Source organism: Nannobrachium achirus, assembly GCF_963921795.1.
Source record: "Nannobrachium achirus genome assembly, chromosome: 24".
Lineage (NCBI taxonomy): Eukaryota > Metazoa > Chordata > Actinopteri > Myctophiformes > Myctophidae > Nannobrachium > Nannobrachium achirus.
The window spans coordinates 21,082,829-21,098,849 of record NC_137831.1 but is presented as its reverse complement, the minus strand read 5'-3'; the positions used below and the strand labels follow the sequence as shown (position 1 = coordinate 21,098,849).

The 16,021-nt window shown below is 45.3% G+C and overlaps 1 protein-coding gene across 1 annotated transcript in view; it reads right to left on the bottom strand.

Annotated features, from left to right (window-relative positions):
* Window positions 1–16,021, bottom strand: part of LOC308279990 (sodium channel protein type 2 subunit alpha-like) — a gene marked incomplete at both ends in the record, with an annotated part of 57,958 nt that overhangs the window by 26,272 nt on the left and 15,665 nt on the right. Inside the window, 9 exon segments of the mRNA XM_080720228.1 lie at window positions 1,918–2,463; window positions 3,037–3,393; window positions 4,598–4,771; window positions 8,462–8,700; window positions 9,257–9,386; window positions 10,288–10,629; window positions 11,002–11,304; window positions 14,606–14,812; window positions 15,405–15,546. Coding sequence (XP_080576354.1) covers window positions 1,918–2,463; window positions 3,037–3,393; window positions 4,598–4,771; window positions 8,462–8,700; window positions 9,257–9,386; window positions 10,288–10,629; window positions 11,002–11,304; window positions 14,606–14,812; window positions 15,405–15,546 — 2,440 coding nt within the window.

Here is a 16,021-nt window from a genome sequence, read left to right as displayed (position 1 = left end):
CTTTTGAAACCCTGTGACAGATACAGTATGCACAAATTGGAAGATATTGCATCACATAGTTTAGGAGTTAATGTTTCTAATTTGTTTATCTGGCTCATGCCTAAACAATGGCAACCTGCTATGGCAGAGTAGATACTGTACAGTGTTCAATATCATCTGAAGATCACTTCATGCAAGGTTTATAAAGCCAAATAACAAATGTATTTTATATTGTGTCATTCTAACCCAGGACACACTAACACGCGTGCACGTGCACGCACACACACACTTCCCCCAAAGGCTTGTACGCAAAATTAAGCAATATCTTCAACAGGTTATAGCGGAGTGCCTTCGCTTGTATGTCTGTCAAATGAACCATGTAATACGCAAACACGCACACGCACACACGCACGCACACGCACACACACACACACACACACACACACACACACACACACACACACACACACACACACACACACACACACACACACACACACACACACACCCACACACACAGCGCCTTATGATCTAATGAGGACGTCAAGTGAGTGAACCTACTACATCAGCTCAAGGCATTTTTGAGTCATTCTTCTCATTGGCCTGTGTGTGTGTGTGTGTCTGTGTGTTATAGTTTGTGACCGAGGGGCATCTTGGCAGCAGAGAGAAGAGCCAGACAAGAAACGAAACGGCTCCCTCCATAATATTCTGCCGCGTGACGCATTCACTGTATGAGTGAGTCAGCAGCAGACATGTTATTATCACACAGCCTCTGACTGGCCCGGAGAGCTTGCTCCCCCTGACGTTATCTCCTTCCAAAGTATTCACAAATGTGCCGCAGACTTCCGTTTGAACCCTGGCGGCTTTATTCTGGGGGGGGGGAATGGATTTTTTTTTTCTCACAGCAACCCTTCGGTTTGTTTTCACAGCTATTACCAGTTAATGTGCCACGTGCTGTTTATATTTCTGACGAATAAAGTATTCAAGTTAAGAAAACTGTAATAGTAACTGAGCCATTGCATAGTGGAATGTACTCCCACCACATTTGACTCTAACTAGAAAAAATGAACTTAAAGAGGCAATAACCAGAAAGGAAATTAGATTAGGTTATTATTATCATTCAGGCAGACAAACTTACATATATTTTTGTTATGCGAATTTTGTTCTAAAATGTTGTATTCTGTCACTAACATGCTGTACTGAGAAGGGGCTGTACTGCTTTTTATGATTTGTGTTTGTGTAATGTTTGTTTTGTTTTTGCCTGGACCCTATAGGAAGAATAGTCTCCACTACGGTGTAGACTAATGACCATCCTTAACAAACAAGAAACAAGAGACAATGTTAGCCAAAGAGAGATTTGGTAGAGGGAAAAGGTGAGCACCAAGTAAAGAGCCAACTCAGCTCAGCAATAGAGGGTTTAAGTGGTTAACAATGCACTCCACTTGGAAACATGTTTGTGCGTGGTTAGTGTGTTTTTGAAGCGTAACCATGAAACCCCTGGTGTTAATTTGTAGTCTGGATTTCCGATGAGCGCTGGTTTGACACAGGGCACAATAACGGAGGGTGTTTGCGTGCTTATTGTCACAAAGCCTCATCAAAGACAATAATATACGTATACCTGGCATTTAGCTGTCCCACATTGGTCCGTTGTCCATTCAGAGGCTGATTATTATGCATGCATACCAGGTTTATGCTCATATGCTTGTCTTAAACTATGATTAATGCTTTAGAGATATGCAGAGTGCAAGAAACCACCAGTGTTTTCATGGCTAAGCAAAAAAAAAAACACATTACATACACAAAAACATGATTTGTGGTGGAGCGGGTCTTTAAACAAAACTAAACAGAAACAGCAAGTGACGCGAGGGGAGCCAAATTAACTCGACTCCAGTTCCTACTAAAAATGCCTGGCATGAAGGAATTAGGGGACCGCCTTACCTCCTTGCTGCCCTCCATGTCCGAGGAGTCGCTGCTGAAGTCCTCCGTGTTGAGGTTCTCGAAGTCCGACTCGCCCACAGCGATGGGCACCGTCACCGTGAGGCTGGGGTTGTGGATGAACGACATGTAGTCGCAGTCCTCCATGGGGTACTTCCCCGGCGCCGTGTCCACCACCAGCCCCCCGCCGGGACGCCCGTTCCCCTCCCTCAGGAACACCCCCCTTCCGCCGCCGCCGCCGCAGGGGTCCTTCATGGTGATCTCCACGGAGGTGTGGTTGGAGATGCAGTTGGTGCCCTTGCCGTTGCTGTGCAGCTCGTCCAGGGGCTTGCTCTCGTCGGCGTGCAGGCCCAGGCCGGAGCCCTTGGCGGCGCGGCTGAAGCACGCCCGGCGGAAGAACTGCCGCACGGCCGCCTTGAGCCAGGCGATGCCGCGCTGGATGCGGCCCACGGCCACCGTCAGGTTGTTCATCTCGCTGTCGTCGTCGGTCGCCGCCAGGTTGTCGGCGCTGAAGGAGCTCAGGAGCAGAGCCAGGAACAGGTTCAGCACCTTTAGGACGAGACAGACAAGTGACCACTTCAGCGCTATTTCAAGCCATTGAGACCTGGGACCCAAGAGATTTGAGTTTTTAAGAAAAATGCTTGCTTTAAAAAATATAACGTCGTTGTCGGGTGGAAACCTTGTATGTCCAAAACCGTTTGTTTTGTATTTATCATTGTAAAAATGGTTTAAACTAGTGAAAACAGCCGATCTACACACACAACGCCTCGCACTGCGAGGCATTGTGTGCTTGTCGATCAGCTGTTTTCACTACTTTTGTGCGACAGCCTTGTGTGATGAAGCAGTGCTTTGCTTTGCGAGAAAAAATATACAAATTTGAAACTTGGAGATACAAGGTTTCTGCCTGACAGTTACGATATATAGATTTGAACAAAAATGAGTTTTCAAAAAGAGCAGATCTCCCAAGCTCATAGCACGGCATGAAGCGACGTGCTATGAGCTTGTATATCTGCTATGTTTGAATAGTCAACCAATTTTGCATTTTTTGGTATCGCAAACCGACACACACATTTTAACCAGTCACAGCACAGTGTTAAAAGACGAAAGGAGCCAGTCCCCTACCACCAGGTTCCCTATGACCATGACCATCATGAAGACGAGGAGGCACATGCCCTGGCCGGCCACCTCCATGCAGTCCCACATGGTCTCGATCCACTCGCCGCAGAGCACGCGGAACACGATGAGGAAGGAATGGAAGAAGTCGTGCATGTGCCAGCGCGGCAGCTCGCAGTCCTCGGCGATCTTGCACACGCACTCCTTGTAGCTCTTGCCGAACAGCTGCATGCCTACCACGGCGAAGATGAACACGATGATGGCCAGCACCAGGGTCAGGTTGCCCAGCGCGCCCACAGAGTTGCCGATGATCTTGATCAGCATGTTGAGGGTGGGCCAGGACTTGGCCAGCTTGAACACTCTCAGCTGTTTGAGTTGAACGGAAGACGGGGGAAGGAGGGAAGAATGAAGGAAAGAAAGGAAGAATACATGTGTGCCCTAGGGCATTCACCAACTATTCGAATATTCGAATATCAACGTCACTATTCGACGTTGTTCACCGAAGTCGAATATTCGCTTATTTTTATTTTTTTATAGTTTTCTCTTTAATAAATATATAGTTTATAAAGCTTGGCTAGATAGGAAGTCATAAGAATGAGTTGTCAAAACGTTTTAGGCCGTGACCCCCAAAATAAACATATTTGAACTGGGGACCCCACCCTGACAAGCACTTGGAATTGTAGGTATTACATTTAATGTGACTCGGTTCCGCAGATAAATATTGTGAAAATAGCAGATCTACATGTTCACAACGCCTCGCACTATGTTCGCCTCTTGCTTACTTAATATTTGACAGTTTGGCCAGTCCTGTCGAATATTCCACTATTCGAATACTTTGAGGTCGAATAATTAGAATACTAAAAATCACTATTCGTGAATGCCCTAACGTGTGCCCAAGTTTACCGTGCTTTCGATTATAAATACATACAATGAACCCATTAAGACCTGGTTCTACAAATCGTCTCTGTCGTGTGGGAACCTCATATGTCCAAAACCGTTTGCTTTTCAGGATTCAAATTCAAATACAGCAAAAGTAGCAGATCTACAAGCTCAAAACGCATGGGTCTGCTACTTTTGCTTTTGTGTGCCGCTGTAGTATGATCAAGTAGGGCGTTCGTTTACGAAGAAACACAAAAAGTTAGAATATGGAGATAACAGGTTTTCGGCCCGACATCAACGAAATGCCTTCTAATTGTATGAGTTTTCTGAAAAACGTATGTTCTAAAATATATATACTAAAATGTAAAATGACACAGATGCTTTCCCGGTTTTAATGGGTTAAACAATTTCATATTTCTTTGTATAAATAATGGACCTAATTCCACAGGCCTCATGTGCAACTCCATGCAAGTATATTGAACAGCTAAGTCACGATATTAAATAATTTAACAAAATATTAGGTACATAAGGTGTCTGTGTTTACAACTCTCACATTGCACTGTTGCAAGACCCCAGAATTAAATGACCACACATCTTACTGTAACTTCTGGGGAATGCTTTGTGATCAGACGAATTCCAATAAGTCATAATCAGGTTGTAATGTAAGCATACAGTTTGTCAGGTGGCTCACCAGTCTGAAGGACCTGAGAACGGACAGGCCTTCTACGTTGGCCAGTCCAAGCTCCATCAGACTCAGGCTGACTATGATGCCGTCAAAGATGTTCCAGCCCTCCTGGAAGTAGTAGTACGGATCCAGGGCAATGATCTTGAAGCACATCTCAGCCGTGAAGATGCCTGTGAACACCTACACATCACAAATGCAAAAACAATCAGCTGTTGAATGTGTGTTATTCTGGCAGCACTTGGACTTTTGAGAGTTTGAGGTCATGCGATGGCAGCTGTGAAGGTTTTTGGGGGCAATGATCTTGAAGCACACCTCAGCTGTGAAGATGCTAATACCTACAGAACACAAATGCAAAACATCAGCTGCTGAATGTGTGTTATTGTTGCATTGCTTGGACTTTGAGGGTCTGAGGTCATGCAAAGGCAGCTGTGAGTTCTTTGGGGGGGGAAGGGGGGGGGATGATCTTGAAGCATATCTCAGCTGTGAAGATGCCTGTGAATACCCACAAATGCAAAACATCAGCTGTTGAATGTGTGTTATTGTTGCATTGCTTGGACTTTTGCTTGGGTTTGAGGTCATGTGATGGTAGCTGTGAAGTTTCTTTTGGGCAATGATCTTGAAGCGCACCTCAGCTGTGAAGATGCATGCCTGTGAATACCTACAGCGCATCTCAGCTGTGAAGATGCCAGTGAATACCTACCTACACATCACAAATGTAAATGCATCACAAATGTTGCATTGTTTGTACTTTAAGGTTTTTAGGGCACGCGATGGCAGCTGTGAAAGTTTTCTTTTCTCCCACCTTTGATCAGCTGTTTCTTTATTCATTTCTAGTTAAAAATGTAATGTTTGTCCCTGACACTGCCGACCCCTTCTTGTTGGTCATGGGGAGAGTGTAAACATTCAAAAAAAGAAAAAACTAACGAACATGCTCTGTGTCTTGGTGCTGAGCCAAACTGTAAAAACAGAATCATGAAGAACAAAGCGAGGGCTCGTGCTCGAGAGTGTAAACAACCGCCTGTCTCCGCCGAGTTATTTATTTTCCCTTGACAGTGAGGACGCACGCAGAGGAACCCGCTTTCCCCCTCGGTTCCGTTCCCTGATGAACAGGCACCCCTGATCAACCTGCCGCAGTCGCTATCCCAGCGACAGAGAACCAGATTATCAACTGAAGCCCTGTGCTGCAGCTGTACAAAGTTGTGAGTCCCTCTACGCAAGTAAAATACACCTATAATAGATGCAATGAAATGCAAGAAGTTCTCACGTACCGAAAAACAACATGTTCCTTTTGTTGCATTTGCCCTCCTGGTGGATGTCAAGTGAGTGAGTCATATAGCACCTTATAGTTTAGATCAGTGTTTCTCAACCACTGTGCCTGGGGACCTTTGGTGTGCCCCTGAGAAGGGTCAAGTGTGCCCCTTGAAACTGCTTGAAAGCCAGTATTGTATTTATCATTTTAAAAATTATTTAAACTAGTGAAAATACTAGTTTAAATCATCACTGCTGTTGTGCGACAGCCTTGTATGATGAAGCAGGGCTTTACTTTGCGAAGAAACGTACAAATTTGAAACTTGGAAATACAAGGTTTCTTCCCGACAGTGACGATATTTACACTCCCGTATTATGTTTGTGTGCCCATGGATTCTTGGGACATGAAAAGTGTGCCCATGCAGAAAAAAGGTTGAGAAACAATGGTTTAGATGACTCTGTCTCCTTGTCCATTATGAGTCACACAGCACTGTGTGACTCATAATGGACCAGGAGACAGAGTCATCAAGAAAACATGCTAATCCTAAAAGGACATTAAACGGTTGTGCTTCAGCCAGTTAATGCACAGAGCCACAAGGTGCTGGTATTCAAATCCCACTCAAGGGTGCACGTTACCTGTCTCTTCCCTCTAGTTCCCGTTAACCGTAGCCCTCATACATCAAAAATGTAACAGGACTGAGGACGGATAACCTCTCTAACGGCCAATATTTAGCTATTCACAGAAGGTTGTTGGGTGTGCAGTTCATGAATGAGTTGTTGGCTTCAGTGATGTTCATGGTGTGAAGTATGTTCCTTTCCTGCCGTGGCTTAAGTGGCTTTCACATTAGGCCTACATGCCAGGAATACAATGAGTCATAAAAGGGGACCTATTATGCTGATTTCAAGCTATTATGAATATGCTTTTAATTCTAGGACTCCACTCCAAATAGCTTTGTGTGATTCACACAGTTTGCAGTTCCTCGTCTCAGCCTCTGCTTGAGACAACAAGAAGCCATATTAGCGGTGGTGGACAAAGTACTCAACCGCAGTGCTCGAGCCAAAGGTTCAAGGTTCAAGGTTGTGCCAACGTCGGTGCAATGGAGAGCTACCTTTAAAACAGGGGTCTTCAACAGGGGGTCCGGAACCCCTAGGGGGTCCTCAGAGTTACTACAGGGGGGCCACCAAATCCTTGTGTGATAGGATAATTATTTTCTATTAAAAACTTTGAACCCTCGCATCCCTATTCTGAGGAGAACTTTAGCCAAAAATAGCAGATCTACAAGCTCTCAAGCTTGAAGATTGGCTATTTTTAGCAAAGAGGTTTAGTGTAGAGGTCAAAAATAGGTCAAAAAGAGGTCAAGTTTACTACGTATCGACGATTGAAGTGGCTAAATGTCTGAAAAAACATTAACATGAATCCAACATAGACTGATGACAGTGCTGTCAAAAAGGTCGATGAACTGCATAACACATTTATACAATATGTAGAGGGGGTTCCTGCTTCATCTCTCTCTCAGTTAAGGGGTCCTTGGCCTGAAAACGACCCCTGCTTTAAAATGCAAGAAAAGACAAGAGACAGGAGAGGGAGGAGGTGTGAGGGATGGGGGTGGGGAGGGGGCTGGGTAGTGGTTAGTGAACTGCAGTCCCATTGCTGAACACCCCAGGGGTCAAGGCTGCTGTTTAGGGGCATGGGGGAAGGGGGGGGGGGGGGGGGGGGGTGATTGCCTCTGTTCTTCAGAGCCTGTTCTTGAGGGGAGATTTGGAGTCTGTGAGAATTCTTAGGCCTTACTACAGACTTCTACTGTTGTTTGTGCTAAGCTGAGCGTCCACCTCTGCACTATGTTAGTTTCATTGCTTTTTATGTATTAATTTTTTCTCATCCTCATTCCCTGACTTGAACTCAAACTCTGTTTTATTGCGCCACGCACACTTAGATGTTTTTTTTGTGGGGACTACATCATATGCATTTCTTGATCACAGTTACACTGTCAGCCTATTCATCAATGTTTCCCTCAGCTGCCTCTCTAAAGACTGGCGAGTCTATTGATTCAAAACAGTCCTGTAGAACAAGGTCAGACTCCTCTGACCAGCGCTGGACTGTTTTAATGACTGATCTTCTGTCCATAGGCAGGCATGAGGAACACTGATGAATGATCAGATGCACCAAAAGCTGGTCGCAGTAGTGACTTGAATGCATTTTCTATAGATGTGTAGCAGTGGTCTAATGTGCTGTCACCCCAGGGTGTTCACTGTAAAGTGCATCCCTTTGCATGAGGATGAAGGTGTTCAGCTTCGCCTATGGCTTTGCACGCAAGCTCAGCGTTAGCTCGAGGGTGTATGTACACAGCGAATAGGATTACAGCAGAAAATTCATTAGGCAAGAAAGATACACCTGGTCAAATAATAGTCCACTGCAAGTGAAAGTCACACTGTAAAATTTGTACTTGAGTTCAATTTAACAAAATATAACGTAGGTATTTGCACTGAAGCCATCTACTAAGGCCAGGCACAAATCTGTATCGACAGCACAGCAGAACTTCAGTGATAGCGAGTCACAGACGGACGTGAACATTTAATACAGATTATCAGCAAGATTATCAACAAATAATATATGGTACGTACCAGGTTGCCAACCGAGAGGACGCTATCGAACTGGGGGGTCATGGGGTAGTGCTCCATGGCCATGAAGAGCGTGTTGAGCACGATGCAGATGGTGATGGCCAGGTCCACGAAGGGGTCCATCACCACCATGTTGACCACCTCCTTGATCCTCAGCCAGTTGGGGCAGCAGTCCCAGATCAGGTAGCGGTTGGCGAACTTGTTCCAGCATGGAGGGCACTTCTGTCTCGACTCTTCAAGCTCTGGACAAGGGAGTCATTGGGAAATGTGTGATGAGGCCATGCGGTGATGTAAGTAATACAGTGGTTCTCGACACAACTCTCATAGAGTTACAGACCTGTAAAGGTTCATTTGGAACCCCTTCACGGAAGGAACCCAGAGGGTCCCTGGACCTCACTTTGAGAGCTACTAAATTATAAGATGATTTTGATGTGTACACCACAAAATCTACTTTTAGGGAGAGAATTTCAACATAGATAATGACAATTATTGTTCTCTTTGTAGTCTCAGATAATAGTCTCAGTTAAATAGTGAAAGATACAAAATACTGATTAGAACTAGAAATACTGTTCCTACGAAACAGTGTGGGATCGCATGTAACACCATGCATGTATGGGCATAAAGATCTACCCTTTGGCTGCACCTCATTGGCTAAGGGCCCTGTACTGTCGAGGATAACTTGACTGATAGATAAATAATGAAGATAACATATGTGTGCTTGCAATTACCTGACAACTCTGAATAGTCATACAGTATGTTATTTCTAGTCTATACAGAGGTATTTGGGCACACACTGACCTTCCATGGTGTTTGTGAGGATGCTGGCCACACTCATAGCTCTCTGCCTGGCTCCCGGTTCATCCAGATATGAGCCTGAACCCGAACGTCCTGAGCGTCTTTTCTTCAGGTCAGTGTCTGTGGTCGTTCCCTTGGAAAACAGATTAAATGTTACGGTTATGCATTTACTGTCGCAGGCGATGATTACGTTAAGTCGTTTTTACGATAAATGGAAATCCATTACACACAACCCTCCTGTCAACTGGTTTAACTATAATACTCAATGTACACAACATTAACATAAGTTTAAATGCCTACGATCGCCCAAGGACTCACAAAAATTGTCCAAAGTCAACAGTACATACTGTACTGTAGATCTCAAAAGAGGTAGGGTACACAAACACAATCATAAAAGTATACTGAGACACAATACACTGCCGATTCTCGTCATGTAGCAAAATGATTACAGCTTTACAGATTTTCAGTGTATGGCCTAAAACTGTGTGGAAATAATTCTGAAATGTGATTGGTTTTCAAAGCAGTGGGCATAGGTTTGTTAGTTGCCATTCTCGCCACTGAACATTGAATTCATGTCCCCTGTCGTATCAGCAGGTGGAGATCTCTGTTTGTGTGGCTATGAGAGATTAGGTCACCTCAACCTCACCTCACCTTCGAAAATAAGGACCTACCCTGCCAATTTGTATCTCACTGTAAGACTGACGCTTAACAACACTCAAACACAAAGAATGATAACACCAAGGCAATACAAAAATATTTCACAGGGTTTGATTTGATGGGGGGGATGAGGAAAAATGAATGAACCCCCAGGTCATTCGTTTTTAGTGCCGGTGTGGATACAGTATGTTTTATCCCTGCTACGGATCAGACAGAGTTTTTGTACTTTTTAAAATTCTAAAATTGCCAAAATAGACGACCTACAAGCTTGTAGATAGGCTATGTTCCCATGTATGTGATACAAAATAAGTACAATGAGTAATTTCTTTACAAAATCAAACCCTGCATTGACAGACACCGTGTAACAGTCGAGTTACCTCAGGCAGCAGGAGACCTACAGGGGACGTGGGCACGGACGTGCCCCCGACCAGCGACACCACGCCGTTGCAGTCGACGGCGCAGTGCATCTTGCCGTTGGCGGGCAGCATGATGCGCGGCGCCCCCAGGCTCGTCTGGCTGACGGCGCTGCAGCGCCGCTCGAGGCGCCGCGGCACAAACAGCGAGCCGCGCCGGCTGTCGCTCTCCTCGAACGTGCTGTGCTCGTCGTCCGCGAAGTCGTTCTCGGAGCCCACGTCGCGCGCCCGCCCGCGGAAGCTGAACAGGCTGGCCCGGCTGTTCCGCCGAGGGGAGAAGAGGGAGCCGCGGATGCTGAGGAGAGACTGTGGTGGGGAAGGTTATTAACAATGTCAACAAAGCAAGACAAATCGATTAAAAAAGTCAATACACCGAAATATTTACAATGCATCAATGCAATAATCAGAGTAAATCAGATAAAACAAGCAGGCCTAACCGACTGAAAGACGGCAAACCTTTCCTATGAGAATGTCTACATGGAGAGTTTTTAAAAGCCAACATTGGAATGATATTGGGATATTTGTGTGTCATTCCAGTGTCTGGCTGCAGAAAACTGAAACGACGACAAGACAAAACGCAGAGTTTGTTTTTGGAACGTTTAACAAAACAAGTCGAGAGTTTCAATGCAAACGGGTATAGCACGCACTGGCGTTTCTTTTGCCGCTATAATTCCTCACCTGGTTGGGGGAGGAGCATCTCTTCTCGTACGACAGGCGGTTGGCGTCGATGGAGAAGCGGTAGCTGGACCTCTTGATGCTGTCCTCGGACTCGGACTTGTGGAAGCGCTCCGTGCCTCCCCCTACCCCCCTCTCCTCGTCCTCCTCGCGCTGCTTCCTCTTCTTGCGTCTGTTGCGGCGCTCCTTGGCGCTCTTGGAGCTGAGCTTGGACATCCCCGAGGTGGACGACTCCGAGGCGGGGGCCCCTCTTCCTCCGCTGACGTAGCCCTCCGCGCCGCTCTCGGCGGAGGCGGCCGCAGCGACCTGCTGGATGATCGAGAGCACACGGGAGGACATGGCTATTAGTGGTGGACCCAGGGGCATCACAAGGGGGTTGAGAAGTGGGACTGAGTTACTAGGGTCCAAGGTGGAGGGGCCTTTATTATTGAATGCTTTAACTATTGAAAAATAGCAGATATACAAGCTCACAGCTCACACTGAAAATAGCAGACCTCCAAGCTCACAGCGCGTCGCAGCGCAACGCGTTGTGAGCTTGGAGGTCGGCTATTTTCGCTAGATGATACCACACTGAACTAAGCATAATCAAGTCAATACTGGAGATGTGGCGTAACGGCATGGATTTCTACAGAGAAAGGGCAATTCTTTCAACATAAGATGCTGCATGCATTCAAGTTCAGGAGAGTTTGGACAAGGAAATTCTCTTGAATGCTGCCTTCAGATATGACATGGAAAGAGAGGGCATTTGCATTTCTTTCACCATAGTAAAAACTGCATTAATGGTCTGGAGAGGGCACTTTTTACAGCCGGATAAAAGGGCAGGGGCTCAAGCCCACTTTGATGTCTATGTGTGCACGTGCCTGCAGTTGGCATGGCGACCGGCGCCTGCCTTGGAGGCTCTCACGTAGCGGAGAGGAAGGAAGAGTGAGAGGCTGGCAGATGAGAGTAGCGGCAGCCATGGTACAAAGAGAAACCATTTAACTGTTCAGCGTTCAGAGTGCAATAATGCAGTGGCTGGCTCTAAAACCTTTCCAAATTCAGGACCCCCAAGTTAATATGAATTTGGCCACGGACCCCCTTAGAAAATGTTTTGTGCCAGGGATCCCTGCCATACAAGATTTATATTGTTAAAATATTCCAAGTTTGTACATTTCTTTTGAAGAATAGATGATTATTTTCAAATACTGGTTAAACTAATGAACAACTTTTACTCGGGACCCCCTGGAACCCCCTCAAGGAGACCCTGGGGGTCCCCGGCCCCCACTTTGAGAACCAATGCAATAATAGACCAAATCAGGTCCTTTTATCTGTATAGTAGCATCGGGGAATGACAATCTGGCTTTTTGCGGTAGCTACAAACATATCTAGTGTTTTCATTAGAAGCCCAGAATCGACGTCGATAAACGTTTCCTGGAATGTCTGCTATTACAGGTAAATAAAACATTTGAATGACACAACAGCCTGATAATGTAGCTATTTGTCTTACACAGCAGAATGACAGGAACGTCTACTAGACTCGGGACGAGCCGAGCGACATTCATCTTCTTAATGCACAATTCTACTAATGTCTATCTATGGTGCCTTCCCTAAGGGGGGGAGACAGCGATAGATCTGAGTCAATGTCACACACGCGCGCACACGCGCACACACACACACACACACACACACACACACACACACACACACACACACACACACACACACACACACACACACACACACGCACACACGCACGCACACGCACACACACAGACACTACACTACACTACGCACTACACACTATGTTCGGGTCCCTTAAGCTTGTTTCCATAGAAATCAGTCAACCTTGGAGTGAGCTGGGGAATAAAGTCTGAGAGGCTAACGTCTAATGAATGTCTTCTCCTCCATGGAACCTTTACGGGTCCATTTCAGTCCATTTTTAGACTCTGCCAGTTCATAACACTTCCCATGTCACACGTGACACTATATCACCAATTTGCAAGTGCAGAGTGAGAGGAATCCTGTCACAGTTTGCTCTTTTGTTTCCTTTTTTCTATTGGGACAATTGCTTTAAATATTAATAAGGTGGGCATAATAAGCTTCGGCTTCAGCCCATACCTTTTCGGCCTAATAGTTGTTCTTGTTGCCTTAATTCTGTATGTTCAATAGTTTTGTTAAATCATGACAGAAATAAACGTACTAATAACTAACTGTTGGGTTTTAGTGTTCAGCATTGACATTAACGCCTCTGTTTACACATACAGTACACTCCACTTGGATTACTGCCTCAATTGCACAAATGTGTTATAATCACATGCTTACATGCTTAGTGTGCAAGTAAGCACATGCTTCCACTCAGCATTAGTGAAAACCCTCCTAAATAGTCCACGGATATGTTGCAGCTCACCAAACCCACAGCAAAGTAAGCCACTAAAATTACCAATGACCAAACCCCCACCTTCTGGGTTTAGCGGAATAGGCTTACCAAAGGACCTGTGTGTGTGTGTGTGTGTGTGTGTGTGTGTGTGTGTGTGTGTGTGTGTGTGTGTGTGTGTGTGTGTGTGTGTGTGTGTGAGTGTGAGAGAGAGAGAGAGAGATGACAGTCAGCAGGTCACACCAGGACTCACAGGTTCCTCGCAGGCTTGCCCTCATTCTATAACCATTCTATTAGGTTCACATGGTTAAGAACAGTGGTTCTCAACCTTTTCAGGCTGCGACCCCCAAAATAATCCTATTTTAACTGGGGACCCCCCACCCCGATGAGCACTAAGAGCTGAGGCATTACATTTATAATGCCACGGTTCTATTGTGAAAATAGTAGATCTACATGCTCACAACACCTCACGTTGCGAGGCGTTGTGAGCATGTAGATGCTATTTTCACAGTTTCTGCCTCTAATATTTGACAATTTGGCCAATTTGTCATTTAGAGGTATTAAAAAGTCCTTAAATTGTCACTTTAAAAATATGCAGATACCCTCTTTACACTTAAACTTTATGTTGGTTCGTTTACAGTTGAGTGAGGAAAACAATGTTGCACATTAGGTTACTGGGGAAATAATTTCGGGACCCGCCCCCCAGGTTGAGAACCACTGGTTAAGAACATCCCATGGCATTTCAAGACACGCCCCGCCCAGAGAAAACACGTGGGTCTTTGCCAGGGACGTGCTGGGCATTGGGAAAAGCGGGACAACTCCCGAACGGCCGCTTCATTCCTGGCCGGTCCAGGCCGGCCATTAGGAATTTTTTTTACTGTTTGCACAAAAGTAAAAATTAAACTGTTTGCACAAAAGTAGTGAAAACAGCAGATCTACAAGCACACAACGCCTCGCGGTGCGAGGCGTTGTGTGCTTGTAGATCGGCTGTTTTCTCTAGTTTAAATCATTTTTAAAATGATAAATACAAAACAAACGGTTTTGGACATACAAGGTTTCCACCCAACAACGACGAAATATAACTCATGTAATTGGCCCACTGGCTTGTCACTTGTCACAAATCTTTGAGTAGCAGCAGCGCTATAGAGAGGGATCTCTCTCTATAGCGCGCAATGAGGGCCTCTACAACTCTTTTTCCCGGGCTGAATCAGGGGCCCAGCATGTCCCTGGTCTTTGCCCTTGCACCTCCTTTACCTGCGCCTCCTCCTGCTGCCTCTTGAGCTGCTCCAGCATGGCCTGGAACTCCTCCTCCTTCCGCTGGCCCTCCTCGATGGTGGCCTGGTTCTGCTCGTCGTAGGCCATGGCCACCACGGCCAGGATGAGGTTGACCAGGTAGAAGGAGCCCAGGAAGATCACCAGCACAAAGAAGATCATGTAGGGCTTCCCCGCCGCACGCAGCGTCTGCACGGGGAGAGAGGAGAGGATGGTTGTGTCAGCTAGCTAGGGCATTCACGAATAGTGATTTTTAGTATTCTAATTATCCGACCTCAAAGTATTCGAATAGTCGAATATTCGACAGGACTGGCCAAACTGTCAAATATAATGTAATAATATAAGCAAGAGGCGAACATTGTGAAAATAGCCGATCTACATGCTTGCTTGCATGTAGATCTGCTATTTTCACAATATTCATCTGCAGGAACCGAGTCACATTAAATACAATACCTACAATTCCAAGTGCTTGTCAGGGTGGGTGTCCCCAGTTCAAATATGTCTATTTTGGGGGTCACGGCCTAAAAGATTTTGAAAACTCATTCTTATGACTTCCTATCTAGCCACGCTTTATAAACTATATATTTTTTAAAGAGAAAACAATAAAAAAAATATAGCAGTCGAATATTCGACTACGGTGAACAACGTTGAATAGTGACTTTGATATTCGAATATTCAAATATTTGGTGAATGCCCTAGTGTGTGTGTGTGCGCGCGTGTGTGTGTGTGTGTGTGTGTGTGTGTGTGTGTGTGTGTGTGTGTGTGTGTGTGTTGTGTCCACCTGCTGATAGAGGTTCTCCCAGTAGTCTTGGGTCATGAGGCGAAACAGAGACAGGAAAGCCCAGCTGAAAGTGTCGAAGCTGGTGTAGCCATAGTCTGGATTACGACCCCCTTTGATGCACGAATAACCTTCTGGACACAGCCTGACAAAGAAAGAGCATCAAAGCAAGAATAATGAAGAGATCGTCTTATTTTAAGCCTTTTGAGACCAGAGGCTGATACGAATGCCTCCTAAATCAGTAGTTGTCACACTTTGAAGATTTTTCTGAAATGTTCAATGTTCAACACTAGCAGATGTACAAGTTTTGAGAGCGGAAACAAAGTGACGCGCTGTGAGCTTGTATATCTGCTATTTTTGAATAGCCAACGCTGAAATCTAAAATGACACAGATGCTTTCCCGGTTTTAACTACAATAGGTTAAATGCTACTTGTCCACTGTCCATTCTTTGAAGAAGATGCAGCTACATCGCTAAATGTCTTAAAGGAGTAGATCACCCCCAAAAAGACTTTTTTTCTATCGATTACTCATGCCATGGAGACTTGAGTTCAATAATATCTATATATATATTTTTTTTTGCATTTCTAAGACAATAAATAGATTTTAGTAAATTTACCCT